The following is a 20165-nucleotide window of genomic DNA, read 5'->3' as shown; positions in this document are numbered from 1 at the left end:
GTATATTTGACCTACCGTTCATACAAGTATTTAAGTCATCGATTGGCCACCAGGTGGCAGCAACCGGCACAGGTAAAGGTTTGGGCCGCTGTAACCATAGATGGGCGCTCTCCAATCGTTTTCATCGAGCCTGGCTTCAAGGTAAATGCGATATATTATCGGGAAAGTATCCTGGAGGTTGCTTTGAAGCCGTGGACAGACAAACATTTCTGTGGCAAACCATGGACGTTTCAACAGAACTCGGCACCGTCTCACAAAGCTCGAGTGAACCAAGAATTGCCAAAAAACAACGTTTCGAACTTCGTAACATCCACACAGTAGCTCTCAAATTCACCAGACGCGAATCTGATGGTTTATTCTCTTTGGGCCATTTTGGAGCATTGCACGACAAGCTGATCCTGAAACATAGAAATTACTTCTATGGAAAGGCCGGAAGCTCTGCACTTCACCAAGCCGTCAGTGCAGCTGATGACAAATTTACTCCTCTCAGAATAATGCATGAGCTTTCCAGCAGAAACACTACAACAAAAATGGACAAAGTTGAACAATGGTCACGAATACCCATACATGGATACGCCATTACAACGAATTGAAAAGCCCGCATGTCGACGCGATACTTTCGCCTTTATGGCTAACTAATAAAGGACTTTTCGCGGAAACAGAGAATACTATATTTGCTATGCAAGATGAAGTAGTACCCACGCGAAATTATGTAAAGTACGTCATCAGAGAGCCCAATGCTCGGGAAGACATATGTCGTAGATGTGGCGGCCACGGCGAAACTCTAAACCATGTTCTAGCTGGGTGCACTCTATTAACAAAGTCTTTCTACCTTAAACGGCACAACGATGTTGCAAAAATTATACACCTACGACTTGCTCAAATGTACGATTTTCACCCATGAGAAGACACCCTATTACAGATATGTACCACCTAAGGACATGCTTCTCTATTATGACAGAACACTCCTTACGAATACCACAAGAACTCATAATAGACCTGACATATTTGAATAAAAATGACAACACTGCGTTTGTCATAGACATTGGCGTCCCATTGAACAAAAATATTCATAAAACAAAGTCCGAACTAAAAGATTCACCAGTAACCTTCGGGCAGCTTGCGATTCGCTTCTGGACCGTCTCAAGGCCATAGTCAAGGCAAAAGGTGGTAATATCGAGCAAAAGTAAATTGATTCTTAATTTTGTATTATTTTCATATGTACATATATGAATGTCTGCATCTATATTGATTCCTTTATGCCGTTACCTACAACCGTTAAATGAACTAAATTATAATACCCTGGAGCGCAAGTACATGGGTATAAAAATCAAGTTTTTTAAAGATAGAAATTAAAGACACAAACCATTGTAAACAATTTCGTAATTGACTCTGTACTATTAGCGCATGAATGTAATGGTGAAATAGTGTTGCCAACTGCACGTCACAAGTAGCCACACAGAGCAATTAAAATGCAAACAATGTCAGCGCGGAATTAGTGTCACCACAACTACCGAAATTGGTTGGCATTACGCGCCTATTTTGTTTTATGTGGCTACGTACATATTTTTTGTACTTTTTTTATGGACGAATTTCACTTTTATTTGTAGAATTCATTAGGCATTCTTATTTATTAATAAGAAAAATATTTGGCCGTGAAAGCAAGTAAATGAAAGCAAAATCCATATACATACATACATATGTATGTATGTAATTATTTCAAATAAACAAGCAGCAGAAGGCAGAGGCACTGCGAAAGAGAAAAATGTGTCGTTCCCACGACAGTCAGTTCTACGTAACCGGAACGACCTGGAGTTATATTCGGCCAAGGGCTGTCACTTCAGGGGGGAAGTACCTTTAGACGTTTCAAAAAATCGATTTTTTTTTATTGTCTTAACCGATAGGTATATGCTCTAAGAATATTATTGCAAAATTTCAAAAGCCGATCTTGAAAATTATGGAAGATATGCCACTTGAAAGTGGCGCGCGCCGAGCCGACCGAGCGCGCCTGGCGTCAAGGATCCCCGTTGCGCGCGTAATCCGGAATACCGTGTTGTTTTATTTTCCAAGAATTTAGTGTAAAGAATGCGACTTTTCGCATTATTTACACTAAACTTACATTCTTAAAATACTCTTCTCCCTTCCCTTTCTTCTTCACGCATCTTTTTCGTCAGTTTCTCGGGCTAGTTTCAGTGTTGCCTCGACTCTTGGCGAGTAAAGATGTATCCCAAAGGCAAAAAAGACTCCGCGACGCGTAGTTCGATTTCGAGAAAACGTAAATTTTATGGAAATCGATTTACGAAAAACGTTAAGGACGATCCGAATGCAAGTTCTGCTCGAAAAAAAATTACAAGTTCAAGTGCAGAATCTGTGATTGTGAATGTGCTTCACACGTACAGAATAATCGAATTTTTGACAGTTTTTGGCGTGCTCTCGGACATTCTTATCTGCGCAAATTGTAAAAAAGAAGTGAAATTCCCGGAATGTGGACAAAGATGTTTGGGTTTTAAGATTGTTGTTTCATGTTCATGTGGTCGGAGAGAAATAAATTCGGGGCCAACTCTAAATACGGGCTATGAAATCAATAGGAGAATTGTCTTCGTTTTTCGACTACTGGGCATAGGTCGACAAGGAATCAACATTTTTTGTGGCCTGATGGATTTTTGCAAGGGGTTATCGAATACCACGTACAATAGAGTGGTGCAACACATTCACAATGCAGCACAAGCGGCTTTCGAGAGAACCACGAAGGAAGCAGTCCAGCAGGAGAGAAAGAAGAATGTTGAAAACGGAATCCACGAAACTCATTTGAAAGTGTCTGGCGATGGTTCCTGGAAGAAGCGGGGGTTCACGTCTCTCTATGGCGTAACAACGCTCATTGGGCATTATACCGGGAAAGTTGTCGATATGGTGGTAAGAAGCTCCTATTGCCAAGCTTGTACTGCGTGGGCTCCGAAGAAGGGCACAGAAGAATATGAAGACTGGTATGAACAACACGAAGAATTATGTACGAAAAATGACGAAGGTTCAGCAGGAAAGATGGAGGTGGATGCCATCATTGACATGTTCGAAAGGTCGGAAGAAATGCACGGGGTAAAGTATTTAAATTATATCGGCGACGGAGACTCCAAGACTTTCGCGAACATCTTGGAAAGCAATCCGTATGGTGACGACTTTCCGGTAACAAAAAGCGAGTGTGTGGGCCATGTCCAAAAAAGAATGGGCACGCGACTGCGAAATATTAAAAAGACGAACAAACTCGGTGGCAAGGGGCGGTTGACAGATGGTGTAATAAAAAAATTAACAATTTATTACGGCCTGGCAATAAGGAGAAATGCAAATTCTGTGGAGAACATGAGAAAGGCTATAATGTCGACACTGGATCACTATTGTTCGACAGACAAAAAGCCCAGACATGGAAACTGCCCCGCAGGCGAAAACACCTGGTGCGAGTGGCGTAGGGCCGAGGCCACCAAAAGCTTGAAGTCCTACAAGCACTCGCCGCGTCTTATTCCACCCGACGTTGAGACCAGCATTCGTCCCATTTATGATGCTCTCTCAACGAATGATCTCCTCAATAGGTGCTTGGGCGGGAATACACAGAACGCGAACGAGTCATTCAACGCCACGGTGTGGCGCATGACTCCAAAACATCTCAATTCCGGGAAAAAAATTATTGACATTGCCGCGTACATCGCTGCCGGATTGTTTAATGAAGGCTACAGTTCGATTTTGAGGCTAATGGGATCTCTGGACTGCATCATTGGGCATCAGTGCAAGATGTTCGCCGATCAGATGGACGACGTTAGACTGGCGCGCGCAGACCGACGTCACAGCGACTGCACGAAGGAGGCCCGCAGTGCTCGTAGGGAGGCACAACTCGCCGAAAACGAATATTTTGAGGAAGCTGAGGGTTTGCTCTATGAGCCTGGTGGTGCTGATTAGCGTCCAACTTCGGTAAGTTTCCTTTTCCTTGACCGCGAACTTTAAACGGCGTTTTCTCGAAACCATGTTTTTCAAATTGGCGTAAGTGATTACGGAAAAAGTATTGAACCAATTTTCTTCATCAAGGTTTCATTTTAAAGGGCATAAAAAGCTACTCTAGGTAGACTACGGACGAAAAGAAAAAATAATTTTTAGATACTTTTTAACACAAAAATTTTTGAAAATTTTTGCAAAAAAAACCAAAAGTTTTTTTTGAAGCCTCATTTTAATGGTTAATCTTCGAATTTGCTAGAGATTGTAGTCTATCTAGGATAAAAAACCCTCCTGAGTAAAATAATGTTTGATTTTATGATTTCAGATGAAAGTTGCGGTCAGGATCGCTTTCGCCGAATTCGATGTCAGCGGCGACACGATTTACGTGAACCGCCATAACTCAATTAATTGCTTATTTATAATAATGTTAAATACGCTTTTTTCTTCTTGGAGCATTGCCCTAAATATATATCATATTAATTTCATGTGCACTGTTTTCATTTTCCCAAAAATAAATCACGAAAAACTGGTTTTTTCGGCCCTCTAAAGGTACTTCCCCCCTTCAGCAGCATTCCCCATGTGTATATGCGGGGGATGTTTATGCTGCTACTACAACCACAACAACAGAGAAATGTTCTAGTATCATTAGCCGGCCCATGTAACGTTACTACCAAAGAGGACTGAAGAGGTGGTACTCCAATTAGCTGTGTGGTCGTCAGCAATCATCCGTAATATTTCGAGACCACGCAATTAAGCAGTAGAAGATAAAGCACGAATGGCGCCCCTTCGCCCTGTTGTATACCTTCTACATTTGGAAGATCTTCTACCGCTAGAGAGTTTCATAGATCACTTATTGCTTGCTTGGTATTGGCCTCCATCAGTGACATTGATGCCTTGTGTTCAAAAGTAATCAAAATTATCTCCCCGACCTTCACCACTTCTTCACCTAGCACACTCCCATTATAAATCCACGCCGACTCGACAACGTCAGTAAAGGTAACTATAGACCTGTAAATACTCGTATTCAGAACTGTGGCGGGAGGCTTGAACATTATATTCATGGTGAAGCGAGTATGCAGTTTCTTCTTGTTTATTAACGTAATAACCACTCCAGCGATTCTCTGCTGGAAGCGGATAAGCCTCTTAGGCATATCAGAAGGCAACTTTTTAAACTCACTGGCGAAATACAGACTTCACCAAGAGTCCATTAGTACCTTTGCAAATTCGTGCCCACTGAATATCATCATAGGAGTTCAATCACCCAAAAAAGGCAGGCGAAGAGCTTCAGCTACCCCATGATATCCACATTACTCTGGCACAATTACTTTCTGAGTATTGTAACAGGTTGAACTTTTATAGAGTGTAAGTGTCCGACATGGAAAGGTATCTCGTGCGATGATGATTTGTGGTTTCACCGCTCTAGGCAGGGTTTTCTAAGCTACTATGCTAGCCGCAAACAGCTTTTAATGTCTTTAGTATCCTAGTAATACATCCCTTAACCCATAACTTCGAGATGTTTTAGACTTCGTAAAGAAGACTAGACTGTTCTTGGTTTTTAAGCGACCGATTACTTAAGATTTTAAGCTATATGTTCTTCAATGTCTTTTCCAACGTCTCATCATCCTCAAAACAAATTCCGAATTCTGTCACATGTGAAGTGGTTGTCCAGTACGTGTGGAAAGAAGTAGGAGTCAACTCTACTGATTTCCTTTCAAATGTTCCCTTATTTGAGGCCTTTTATCGCACACCAATTCTGACCGCTCTGAATTTAGCCAATTCAGGGAAACCCTACACGTTCAATTAATATCCTGATATTTGAATCGACGAAAAAAATCTATATTTATGTAATACGCTCCGCTTGTAATGTTCCCTACATTTTCAATATCCAAATTAGCTCAGAATTCATCTACGTAATTTCCATCAAGAACAACGCTATCATTCCCACGGCGCTCTAACATTTCAATACCACTTTTGTAGAACGTTTTATCTTTTGCCTCAAAATCAGTTTTAGCCTCGATTTCAGCGATTACCTCTTCATTCGTGCGAAATTTCTTGAATGAATGAAACAGGTTTGCCCTCCGACCTAATGATCTTTTGTGCCCCGCGAAATTTCTTACCGGCGAGCATTTTGTTTAGGTCAGTAGTCGCTTGGAGCCATATATATCTGACGAATACGGTGTATGTGGGAGCAATGCGAAGTTCAATTCATGTAGTTTGTTTTGATGAATCAAAACAGTGAGCAAACGCGGCGCCCACTTTGAACAGAGCTTTCTCATAGTCAAATGCGATATAAAGCCAATACATTCTTGCGATATCTTTACGATCAGTTGACTGGACAAATTGTTGGCATATGTGTATTGCTTCCAATAGAAAGTGCCGGAACTGCACCATAACTTTCACGCTGCAATTTTTACAATAACATAACCTTTCAATGCGTTTAATATAGCACACTTCCTTTCGTTTTCAAGCCTTGAAGTCTTTGATTTTTGCTTTTCCCATTTGCTCTAGTTTTTCATGGTTTTAAATTCATTATAAATTGATTGATAAAAACTTCACGGATATTTGTTGTATTATTGAATAGATACAGGCAAGATGAGAGAAAACAGAAATGGCCATTAGTCACTTTTGACGTAACAGTTATCAGTGATTCCGCAAAAAATTGGCCTTTGATAAAAAAAAGTACATAATTACATACATATAATATGTATGTATGTTTAAGGTTTAAATAAAGCAATCACATGGGAAATTAAGTATTTGGTGAATCATTACCGTCGTGAATGCGAATTACGGTTTAACTATGTGAATATTTTATAAGCGAGTATTTACAAGGGTCACTTTTTTTTAACTTTAATGCTCGAAAATGTATATGTATGTAAAAATATATATAATTGGCGCGTACACCCTTTTTGGGTGTTTGGCCGAGCTCCTCCTCCTATTTGTGGTGTGCGTCTTGATGTTAATCCACAAATGGAGGGACCTACAGTTTCAAGCCGACTCCGAACGGCAGATATTTTATGAGGAGCGTTTTCATGGCAGAAATACACTCGGAGGTTTGCCGTTGGCTGCCAAGGGGCGACCGCTATTAGAAAAATGTTTTTCTTAATTTTGGAGTTTCACCGATATTCGAACCGACGTTCTATGAATTCCGAATGGTAGTCACGCACCAACCCATTCGGCTACGGCGGCCTCTAGATATATAGATTAGTAATATTATATATCAAAATTATCCAGATTTCATTTGTATTAGTGCAAATATTTTTCTCTGATAATCCAATAATTTATGTATGGCACTAATACGTAATGCCATGTTCTCATAATAATGTTCAAATCGTTCAGTATTATTATGCAGGGTCCGGGTCACTATACTTTTTGTCCCACCTCATAGATTAGCACACCAAAACAAAAAAAAAATATTAATTATCACTTTTTTTCTTGTGTTTTATGAAAATGTTGTTGATCCTCTGAAGCAATTGTAGCTAGTCAAATACAGGGCGTCCGATGGCAGAATTAGGAATTAAAAACTAAAGTAAAAAAGAATTAGTAACGATAAAAGTTTATTTCTATAATTGTTACATATAATACAAGTGAGGATCTTGTTTTTTTTTAATTATTTTCTCTAAATGCTGACCGTTACATCCGATAGATGGTCCGACAGATTATGGCCTCTGTACTCCGTGGCAATCGCTGGAGAAATGATGTCGGGATGCCATTAACCTCGCGAATGATATTTTCTTTCAGTGCTGAGATGGACGTTCAGCTTGTTTCATAGACTTTTCAGGTACCCACACGTACAAAAGTACAGGGTCTGGCACTAGAAATGTAACCAACTTCAGACCTCTCGTGCAGCTGATGCATGGGTATCAACTGTCCAGAGTATTGTTTACGAGTGCGAGGAAGCATTTTGCCGAGAGTAAACGCGAAAAACGCGTAATTGGGTGATTGCATTATATTTGAGTGGAAAATCACAACCAGCGATTGTTCGCGAGCTCGAGCACCTTAGGGTAAATAAAGTTTTTGTTTATCGCATTACTCGATACAATGATACTGGTAGCACCGCGAAATGTCATAGAGGTGATCATCAGAAGACTGCAACGTTAGGTGAAGTGGTTCAAAAAGTGAAGAAGCGACTTGATCGAAGTCCCCGACGAAGTGCCAATCAAATGGCGAAAAAACTGAAAATGTCTGACCGTAGCATCCGCAGCATACTGAAAAATGATCTCAAAATCAAGCCTTACAAGATCCAAAAAGTGCATGATGTCACACCAAAGAAGCAACAAGTCAGACTTGAGAGAGTGAAGGAGTTGATTTGCTTGGCCGAAAGCGGTCAATTTCCGAACATTGTGTTTTCTGACGAGAAAATTTTTAAAATTGAGCAATTCAAAAACTCCCAAAACGATAGGGATTATTTGACCGATCGTTTATACGGAACAGCACCTGCCACAGGTAATGGTTTGGGCCGCTGTAACCGCAGATGGGCGCTCTGCAATCGGTTTTATTGAGCCTGGCGTCAAGGTAAATGCGAAATATTATCGGGAAAGTATTCTGGAGGTTGCTTTGAAGCTGTGGGCAAACAAACATTTCGGTGGCAGACCATGGACGTTTCAACAGCACCGTCTCACAAAGCTGGAGTGAACCAAGAATGGCTAAAAAACAACGTTCGGAACTTCATAACGTCCACACACTGGCTCTCAAATTTATCAGACACGAGTCCGATGGATTATTCTCTTTGGGCCGTTTTAGACAGCAAGGTCCGAACTAAAAGATCCACCAGTTTCAAGGCGCTGAAAAAGCCATTGTCAGCGAGTGGGCCAAGATACCTGCAAGTCTCATTCGGGTAGCTTGTGATTCGTTTCTGGACCGTCTCAAGGCCATAGTCAAGGCAAAAGGTGGTCATATCGAGTAAAAGTAAATTGATTCTTAATTTTGTATTATGTTCACACATTTTTTACTTTGAATTGAATAAAAGTAATTTTCCAAACTAAATGTATGGCCTTTTTAAGAAGAAGAAGAAGAAGACCAAAACTTGCTAGTTTGTAAGAATTGTTGCAAATTATTTGCTTCGTCAACAAAACTACAATCAGATACCCTCGTATTTGTTGGAATCTAATCAGTGAAAATTCCAATTGGATATTGAATTGTATTGATAAGGTATTATTCATGAGGGAATATTAAATTTGGATGAGTCATGATTTGTTAGAATTTAAATTGCTACACACATACATATATACCTACAAAGCATACAATGCTTTAAATTGTTCTTATTAATATTATTCTGATTATTTTTATATTATTTTAAAAAAATTTATAAAAATTCGTGTATAAAAACCACAGAAATCCAAGTTTCAAACTTTGTGTAAATTAAAAAGGGAATCAAAAAATGTTCATCAAAATTTCTCACTTAATCAGGATTTGCAGAAAATTTTCGGGTTTGCATTTTTGTAGCTCACTTAATTTTGGTATAACAAAGTGTAAGTCTGAAATGGCTCAAAACTCTCGTTGATTTGCGATCAGTTTTTTTCTTGGTGGTGTTGCGCATTTTCCATCACCGAATGTTCTTCTTTTTTTATATGGAAAAAACCAATAAAATTTTTGAATCACCTGAAATTTGCATTTCAATGGGCTATAAAACTGCATACCCGAAATTTTTCTAAAAATTCTGATTAAAAAGTTTACAATTTTAAAGAAAATTTGTTGAATTTTGTTTCCAAAAATGTATAAAATTTTAAATGAACACAAATAGAAATTAATGTTTGTTATTCCCTGTCCTGTAAAATGTTAAAGTATTGCCTCAAAAAGAAGTCAATTCGATCTTACTTGCAATTGGTGCAATCAGCACAAAAAGTAGTAGGAACTGCATCGTTTTGTCTTTCAAACCATTTCGGTATGCAGACCAAGTCCGATAAATATACTATCACTTATGTGAGAAAAATTTTATTAAACAAGCCTGTGTTTTGTTTAATGATAATACGAGTATTGAACTTACGAAGGCGACTCAATAAGTACCCATGTTTGATGACAGAGCGCGTTCCTTAGGGAATTTGGTGTTAGCATCGCGTGTTGCCATCTATCAAACGACGGCAAAACAAAGTTCACAATGATTGATAGGTTAGTTTGGATCTGGCAGCGATTCGAGTAAGACGTCTTTCGTGATTTTCCCGAATATCGAGGGATCTACAGTTTTAAGCCGACATCGAACGGCAGATGTTTTTTATGAGGAGCTTTTTCTTGGCAAACATACACTCGGAGTTTTGCCATTGCCTGCCGTGGGTCGATCGCTATTGGAAAAACCTTTTCTTTTATCTTTCACCGAGATTTGAACCTACTTTGAGTTCCGAATAGTACTCACGCACCAACTCATTCGGCTACGGCGGTCGCTAGATATTGGTTCAACGAATTTAAACGTGGGCGAACATCCGTTTTTGATGATTCTCGCTGATCGATGAACGAAAGTGCGCGAAGTAACAGAGGTCATTGGTGTGTCAACCGGAATAGATACCGAAATTAATATTTTACATCATAAGTTCGCGACATCAAAAATTTGTCGGTCCGATGGGTCCGCCATTGCTGACGGTGAACAACAAGTGGATGCGACTGTTAACTTCGAAACACTGTTTGGAGCAATTTAAGCGAGATTCAAAGAAATTTTTGCGTTGAGTTGTCACCGTTGATGAAATCAGGATTCATCAGTACACACCAGAAACTAAGCAACAATCAAAACGATGGATTTCTCCCGGTGAATCTGCTCCAAAGAAGACGAAGGAAGTCCCATCGGCCGGAAAGGTCATGACGACGAATTTTTTGGATACGAACGATGTCATCCTCATGGATTTTTTAGAAACAGAAAGAACGATTACTGGACAATACTACAGTGAGTTATTGGACCGCTTTCGCAAAATATTTGGAGGAGACTCAGCTGCATTTGGCGAAAAGAAGGGGCTGTTTCACCACGATAACGCAGCAGCCCATTCATTCGGAGTTGTCGCCGCCAAACTGCATGAATTGCGTTACGAATTGCTGCCTCAACCCTGGTATTCACTCGATCTGGCTCCCTGCGATGTTTTCTTGTTCCCTAAAATGAAGAAATGGCTCGCGGGAAAAAAATTTAGCTCAAACGAGGAAGTCATCGCCGAAACCAAGGCGTATTTTGGAGAGTTCGACAAATCCTTTTTTTTTTTTGGAGTGGTTAAGAAGTGGCCGGAGCGTTGGGAGAAGTGTATCTTTCTAAAATGGAACTATCTTGAAAAAAAAGTGCGTGTAACGTAGTACACATAACAGAAGTGAAACTTTCAAGGCAGACAAAGAAAGAGGGAGAGATCCGAGAGAGATAGAGGGAGAAAGAATATATATCTAAATAAATTCACAACATTTGCAGAGAATACTAATAAAAAGATAACATAATATGTGTAAAAATTTTTAGATCAATAAATTTAAAAGTTTTTTTTAGAAAAAATTCTGGAAAATTCGCTTTTTTTCGGCCTTCTAACTGTATATGACTCCTTAAAAATATCAAATGGCTTTTTTTTGGTCATCACGTTCATAAGAAAGGTGCAACGTGCTAATCTCTTTGTGCTCTGTCGCATATTGAGTGAGTTTTATCATTTTTATTAGTATTATCTGCGCCAAAAAGTAGATAGTGTTATTCCTCACTAGAAATTAGCAACCACAAAGAAAAACTCGGGAAAAATAGCCTAAAGTGTATCTAAGATATAGCTCTCTGCCTCTTTTTCCTCTACGTTATATCTTTTTTCTCTCTCACAGAACGAAAATGCTTAAAACATTGCATGATCTTGAAATTTTACTCTCCATTCTCGCTCGTCCATCGACTCCTAAGAAGTTTCACTTCAAAAATATTTAAAAAAAATGTTATTTTCATTTCTAACACGGGTACTTATTGAACCACCCTCGTACATACATAGGCATGCGTCAGACTTACCCCATTTCGTGTTTGTCCATTATTTCGATTGACAACGGTAAAATTGGTTGGACTACCAATTCCGCCATTTTCTGCTGCTGAACTCATGTTGATCGCTTCGACAGCGTTAAGATCGATTCTACGTTGATCCTTCGGTTGTTTCTGCACCTCAGTGCCGTTATTCGATTTTTCTTCAATCAAAATTTGTTGCGTGTAGACTGGCTCTTCGGTACGCAGAGAAAATGACTGCGACAGTATATAAGTTTTAGAAGTGCTATGATTCTTTCTACCGAAAAGGGGTGATTGTTTTTTACTGAGATTGCCTAAGGCCGCTGCGTCTTCATCCAGTGAAGTATATTCGACAATCGGTGACAACTGATTGTTATTCACAATGTTCTCCTTTTCTAGATCAAATGTTGCGTTACTCGTCGATGTGGAAACAACATCACTCTGAAAACTATCGAAACACAATGTTGAATCTGCAGCACAATTTAGGCAAGCACACAATGGTGTGTGAGGTGTATGAGTTTTCGAGTCACCAAAATTAAAACTCTCGTCGTCTATGCTAGGCGGTTTATAGGGAGCCACTGGTGGTAGTTGAGTCGGTCGATAAGGTGACGAATTTACAGACGACACACCATTTTCAAGGCAAATGCAGTCAGTTAAATCAAACGTTGTGGGTCGTGAATGAACCGCTACACTGCGGATAATCGCGCTGGCCATACAATACAAAGATGGGGAGGTAAATGCGTTCGCAATTGTTAAGCGAATGAGACCGAGTCTATGCGTTTAAAACTTGTTGTTGTGGACGTGTGGACGGCGACGTTGGGCAATTTGCACGTGTTTATACGCACGCAGGCACACCGCAGATCAAATTTGGTTGGTGCTCTTTGGACGGCTGTTATAATCGTTGCGCTGACCAGTAAATATGTAGCTCAATGATTGACACTTTGTTTTATTTATTATGGTCACTCTTGTTTTTAGTAATAATCATACTTTTTATTTATATTTTCTTTAATTAACCCACCTGGTTTTCCGCTTTTCAAAGCTCATACAATTTGTCAATATAATTTCGTATTTTTATAAATAATTTTTTCACTAATGATCATTTTTTTTTTTTTTTTTTTTTGTGTTTTTTCGTTTCTTGTGTCAGTGCAATGCGCCAGCGAATTTATCAATCACTCATGGCTCTCAAGGTCAAAGCACTGTGTTATCTGCTTTCTGCTGCTGGTTATCACAATACTCGCCACAAATGGCTGTCCACACAGCTACATAACTCACAGTTAATTTTTTCTATTGATGTGGTGAACGTTTTCTTAAAATTACTTCGAATTCTGCAATAAAATGAAGTAGGAAAGAAAAATATTTAAAATGTGGAGCAAGACGTAATAAAGCGTTTATGATGAATAAAAATAATGAAGCTGATTAATATTCATTGCGACTTTAAGCCAAAAAACGAACTCTTTTTTAAGTTATGTAAATGGTTATTTGAGTTTCACTAGATATCTTGAGGACCCGGAGTTCGCCGATGACATCTTCCTCCTCTCTCACAAACTCTCTGACATGAAAGTGAACACAGACAAACTTGTCGCCCTGGCACGCACTGTCGGACTGGAGGTCAACATCGCCAAGGCAAAGGCTATGAAAGTTAACCACTATAACACAAGGCAGATATTGATGGACAGATGCCCGATGGAATTCATCGAAAGCTTCTGTTACCTCGGCTGCATCATCATGGCAGATAGTGGAGGAGATGAAGATGTCAACTGCAGGCTAAACAAAGCAAGGGCGGCATTTGGGTGAATGTACACAGTAAGGGGGACTTCGCAAATCTCCAGGCGCACTAAACTACGAATATTCGGCTCATGCGTGAAGTCCGTACTGTTGTACGGAAGCGAAACACGGCTGGCCTCTAACACCATCACACAGAGGATACAAGCCTTCATCAACAAATGCCTCCGCATCATCTGCAGAATATTCTGGCCAAACACCATCAGTAATGACGCACTGTGAAGATTAACGAACGAGGAACGCATCCTTAGGCGAACCAAATTCAGAAAGTGGTGATAGATAGGACACACATTGAGAAAAGCACCAGATAGCATCACGATAATGGCACTGGATTGGAACCCGCAGGGGAGCAGAGGTCGCGGTCGACCAAAAAACATTTGGAGAAGGTCGATGCTGCGCGCACTAACAGATGCCGACATCTCATGGGACGGTGTAAAAACAACAGCACAGAACCGTGTATGATGGAAGAATCTTGTCCCGGCCCTATGCTTCCGAGAGGAGTGAACAAGGAAAAAACAAAAAATGGTTAAATGTTAATTGTTTAGCATTTTTTTAGGTTAGGTTAAGTTGACCTGGCTGGTTGAGAGCCATCACATAGATCTATTGGTCCTTATTGGTACCAGATGGAGCTTGACCCTTACGTTTCCTTGTAGTAGCCTTATTGTAATAAGCCTGCGTCTTTTCCGAATCTAAGTAAGCTCTGAAGCTCTGACCCCGAGAGACGTTCTAACCTCTCATATTGTAGACCTCCTAAACATTTCATTCGGGTTCTAGCTAATGCAGGGCAAGAACATAGAACGTGTTCAAGAGTTTTCCTCTCTTCTAGTTCATTGCAAAATTTGTAGCTATCATTATTTGGAATTCCCATCTAGTGTGCGTGTGCCGCTCACAAATTGTGGCCTCTCAGTATACTTACGATAGTTCTGTTCTCCTTTCTAGACAGGGCTAGTACGAATCTGGCGTACTTATCTGCATTCTGTGTCGGCATTTTTTTTTTTGTTTATCTGGATAGGAGATTAGTAGCGACCGCCGCTATGGGGTTTGTGCGTGACTAACAGTCCGAAGACGTAGATCCGATAAAAAGTTGTTTTTAATAGCAGTTGCCCCTCGCCAGGCAATGACAATCCTCCGAGTGTATTCTGCCATGAAAGTCGGCTTAAAACTGTAAGTCCTTCCATTTATGGAACAACATCAAAACGCACACCACAAATAAGAGGAGGAGGAGCTCGGCCAAACACCTAACAGAAGTGTACGTGCCAATTATTTATTTACTTTTATTCATTAGTAGTACTCGATAATACAAAAAATTGTAATATTGTAGTTTTCTGCTTTTTTCAAGTAAACTTTTGTTAAGGGGGGCCTCAAAGCGAAAGTTCGATGCAAGAGGGGCACTAATTGTATGCTGGAGAAATTTTAAAGTTAAACGAAATTTTACGAAAACTAATGACCTATGAGCATATGATAAAACTTTTTGTAAACAAAAAATGAAAATTTTTTTTTGTAAAAAAAAAATGTTTTTACACTTTAGTCCTTGTGCAGATTTGAAATTTGTAGTTTATAGGCAAAACGTGCGAATATTTATGGTAATTGATTTGGGCAACACAGAAATTTTAGACAAATGTAAACAAACTCAGCTGGTATGTCTTCATCTACCGGTTTTCCGTTCATTGGCTTTTTTGTTTTTTTTTTTTCTTCTCTTTGGGAGAGAATTTTCGCTTACGCTCTACATTTGGATTGATGCCTGGTGATGGCAGTGGTATGAAGCGGCTAAAACCTCCATAAATCAGACATCGTTCGGTCGTCTTCACCAAATACATATACCCCCTTACCACTTCCTCCTCCTTCCTTTCTCCTAGCCTTCTTGTCTCCTTTACAAGGGTATCTCAAAGTACAAATTTGTGATTTTCTCTATGAACCATTTCAACCTAACCTAACCTAGGGCTGCTTGCAACTGGCACACTTATAGAGAAATACGAAAAATAAAACAAATTTTTATTGGCTTTGCTGCACGTTCCCTTCGTTTTAATGACCCCATTTTTTTTCTTGTTCACTCCCCTCGGGATCCCTATGACAAGACTCTTCCATCGTACATGGTTCTGTGCTGTTGCTTTTTTTTTTGCTCCGTCCCATGAGATGTGGGCATCTGCTAGTTCGCGCAGCGACGATATTCTTCAAGCGTTTTTTGGTCAACCGCGACCTCTGCTCCCTTGCCTCTCTGCCTTATCCACTGCCAATTTCTTAGTTTGATTTGAAACTGTTTCCATTGTTTGATGTTCATATACAGTTCTACGCACTCCCGAATGGTAGTCACGCACCAACTCATTCAGCTACGACGGCCTTAATTATTACCATATGTGCAAAATAACATAATTTAACCCTTTGGGGATGAGTGTCGACATATAGTCACCCAAGCCGTTTCACCGTTCCGGACGCGTGCCGGCATATATCTGCCCAAATTAGTTCCCAGCTGTAAGGCCCGCGACGTCTGTCGTTCTGAGCGATAAGATACGGATAAGTATAGTAAAAGAGTCACGTTTTCATTCGAAGACATTAGGGGCCATTAGCGATGAAGTCGTATCTTCCTTATAATATAAACTTACGATGTGAGATGACAGTAGAGTCAGAACGAATTTCAGTTCTCCGATGCAGTCTCTCAGGGTCACTGCCAGAGGAACCAGCAGGCTTTTTATATATTTTATCCTACGCACGATGCCTAAGCGATCTAGAGATGATACGGCACTACTTCGCCAAGTGGAAGTGAAATCCGGGCAATATGGAATCCACTCAGGCATTTAAACATTAGCAGTGACAGCAGTTTGTTTATAATTATTTTTTGATTTTATGAAACATTTTTCTTGTGTTAAATAAAGCCTTAGTTTTTATCACGTTCAAAGTATTTATTTTCTTTACTGCGCACTTCAGTACGCCTCGTCCTCAGCGACGCTCACCCGTCGAGCGGCTCCGTCCCTAAAGGGTTAAATGGCCACCATGAGCATCTCTTCAGCTAAAATCCGCCAAAAAGTCGACTCATGAATGCTTAATTGTTGAGAACGTCCAGAGATCGATGTTAAAGGTTGTTCAGTAACACTTTGCGCTACAACAGGAATTTTCTCAACAGAATGTCCAGTTTTTGTGCTCTGACAGTCCTCTTCCCTTCTCCCCCACAACCAGTTTCTTGAAATATGTTCAAAAATCTTTAAAACTACACTTTGAATTGTGAACTCATTATTTGCCCCATGTCGGACCAAAAAAATCACGCTGAAGTATTCCCATTACCGTTCTCTGTACGTCTTCTTGCCAAATGTTAAAGATGACATAAAAAAGGTAGCGTCTAGGAATTACGTTACTTTCGAAAGACCCTTTATTAGATATACATGAATTTGTGATCTTTGGAGAACAGCTTCAGACGTATACAAAGAATTGAAGTTAACTATTTATTTATTTTTAATCGTTTGCTGTCTTTCAAACACTAAAATTCGAATAAAAATAAATGAGGGCTACAAAAATGTATTGTAGCTGTTGAAATATTTATTTATGATGCAAGAAATGAGGTATGTTTTTTCCTCTCCTGAAATTGGAAAACCTATTGAAACCATGACGATGGTAGTTGACTTACATACGCACATACCCTATGATCAAAAAGTACCGGGTTGGCTGTTTTCTTCGATTGCCAAGGCTTAGTGCACCATGAGCACCTTCCATTGGGCCAGATAGTCAATAAAGAATATAAAGTATCCATTTTGAAGCGTTTGAGAGATGATGTACGTCGCAAACGGCCGGAAATGCGGGCAAACAATTCTTGGATTTTGCATGATGATAACATGCCATCGCACCGAGTCCAAATTGGGCTGGATTATTTGACCAAACACCAAGTAAATACCATCGTGCAAGCACCGTATTCACTTGATATGGCCCCGTGCGACTTCTTTTTGTGTCCCAAGTTGAAGTTACCACTTCGTGAGAATTCAGTTAATAGAGGAGATCAAAGAGAATGCGACGAAGGAGCTGACGGCCATCCCTTCGTCGCCCTACCAGGGGTGCATGGAGGACTGGGTTAAGCATTGGCACATGTGTGTTGCTTCAGACGGGTCATATTTTGAAGGAGATAAAATAAATTTGCCTGAAATTTAACTCTGTTTTGTTTTATTTAAACATTTACGGTACTTTCTGATCGTAGGGTACATAAGTATGTAGGTATGCAAGTGAGCAGAAGTACTTTAAATTTTCGGGAATACAACATAAATAGTATCTAATATACTTAATTGAGTATGCGGACATTTGGTCAATTCTTTGCTTCTACATGCAAAACAATTTCCGTAGAGTTTAATGAACTGGAACTGTGTGTGTTGTTCGTATTTTTTTAATTTTTAAGTTTTTTTTTATTTTTATATGAGAAAAAAACTAAAAAAACATATAATAATAAATAAACAAATGTAAAGCACCGCGATTTTGTGGTGGAAGCAGTAACCAAGAAAAAAATATATTTGCAAATAAGAGTAAGAAAAAACAGAAGCGTGCAAATTGTTTGACTCAACGGAAATTATGCGAAACTGGTTCGAAATACTTCAACAAAAATAATTAAAAACAAAAAAAAAACAGATTAAAGCAAAACAAACGATAAAAACACGAACAAGAACAACAGTACAGTAGAACACCCTCTCAGCCGCCGTCAGAGAGACTTTAACGAAGTGCTGTGCACAAGTGTTAACCACTGGGGCAACTGTAAAGGCAACAACAGCAAAAGCAATCGTAATTAATTTGCTCACGGTGCCTTTGCAATCGCCATTTTAACATTCGAGTATTCACCCACAAAACAATTCGCAAATAACATTTGACGTTTAAGCACCCAAGTACACTGTCAAGAACACTTCTTGTTTGGTTACATGCAAACGCAATTGTATACATACATACGTACCTACACAAGTTTATAAATGCACAGCATTTTTGGCACTAACCGGCTTGATATTTAATGTTATTTTCGCCTCTTCGCCTTCAATTATTGCTTGTCCTTCGATGGCACTGCACATAAACAGTTATTTTGCATTTAACACGCCAACACAAAAAAAATCAATTGATTTCCGTGTACATATTTTTTGCACTCTTTTTTTTTTTTGTTACATTTAAATGATAAACATTTTCATACAATAAACATAAAAACTGAGAAAAAATGCGAATATTGTTTGCAACACCTCAAAACCCGGACATTTACATACGAACAACAATTTGAAAAATATTTCAACCGAAAATCGTACAGCTGCGCCCACGTCCAGCCGCAGTTGTCTCACTTCGCTAACTAATTCGGCAACGTAACAGAGCTGTGACAATGCGTCGTCCATGTCCAATTCAAATGGAGCCATATATACATACATATGCACATACAATGGCTGGTCGTGCCCAACGTCGAATTGCGCCAAGCACAATAGAGCAAGCAGAGACCGGTGCGGCGGCCGGCCTTCTGTCGGTTGTACATCATGTCGGTAGCAATGAGAGAGTAGCAGCAACTCAGCTGACTGGGTACTGCGCCAGCGCCAACAGCAGCGGGCTTGATAACGAATATATAATAATAGTAACTTCGCCATGTAGTATCAGTTACGACCTCCTCGACCGAATGCAAAGAGCAGCTGTTTCGCTGGGTATTGCCCAGTTGGAAATATAATATCTAAATATGTACGTACATACATATGTTTGTATGTATGCACAGGAAAAATTTATTTTTTTTAATTAATTTATTAACGCATATTCCGTTAACAAATTTTCGCAGCAGATCTCTGAAACTTAGGATAAAATGGCTGTTGTTGTTGTTATAGAAGCATAAGCATTCCCTATACATATGCGGGAAATGCTGTTGAAGTGACAGTTCTTGACTGTATAAAATCCGGGTCGTTCCGGTTACCTAAAATCGACTGTCGTGTGAACATAGGATAAAATGGTCTACAGAGCTGCCTAGCACTTTTGCTCTGTTCAAATGAAAAGCTACATAAATTTCAAGTTCCATAGTTTTTTCAATATACTGGTGCAAAAAAATTTCTCACTCGTATTACTACAAGGAGTATTCGACACCTGGTTTTGAAAAAAAAAACGAAAGTTAATTGGCATTTTCCACAATAATGCCGATCTTCATGAGCGGCCATAAAAACACCAGCCCCACAGTTTTCACCTGGGCATTCCCGACGTAGACGATGTATTTTTCCGTTCTCGGCGACCTTATAATAATTTAAAACCTCCAACTTAACCTTCTTCCTCTAATGTTTAATCTTCTTCAGGGTTGAGTAGTTCTTCTTCTTGCGTTTCTTCGCACCACGTTAGGGTTTTTACGAAAATTTGCATGGCTAAATATTTCTAAAAACCCATATACGCAAAAGCCACGATATGAAAGGCTGCGACACCTGCTCACATCGTTTTCAGATGACATCGATACTTCTTGTTTCTTAAGCAAATTTTCTATTAACTCTTTGGTGACGGAACAGCTCGACGGGCGAGCGTC

The 20165-nt window shown here is 39.6% G+C and overlaps 1 protein-coding gene across 3 annotated transcripts in view; it reads right to left on the bottom strand.

The window, feature by feature from the left end:
* Positions 1–18802, bottom strand: part of LOC128868491 (ras-related protein Rab-32B) — an 80346-nt gene extending 61544 nt beyond the window's left edge. Inside the window, exons 1-2 of one of the 3 annotated variants that reach the window (XM_054110634.1) lie at positions 18597–18802; positions 11912–13224 (exon numbers count right to left, since the gene is read on the bottom strand). In XM_054110634.1, coding sequence (XP_053966609.1) covers positions 11912–12613 — 702 coding nt within the window. In that variant the 5' untranslated portion in view covers positions 12614–13224; positions 18597–18802. The remainder of the gene's footprint in view (positions 1–11911; positions 13225–18596) is intronic. The other 2 variants (XM_054110635.1, XM_054110636.1) reach the window with 2 other exon arrangements.
* Positions 18803–20165: the final 1363 nt, after the last annotated feature.

The sequence above is a fragment of the Anastrepha ludens genome, chromosome 6, assembly GCF_028408465.1.
Source record: "Anastrepha ludens isolate Willacy chromosome 6, idAnaLude1.1, whole genome shotgun sequence".
In the NCBI taxonomy this organism is placed as follows: Eukaryota; Metazoa; Arthropoda; class Insecta; order Diptera; family Tephritidae; genus Anastrepha; species Anastrepha ludens.
This window is presented reverse-complemented; position numbering and strand designations above follow the sequence as displayed.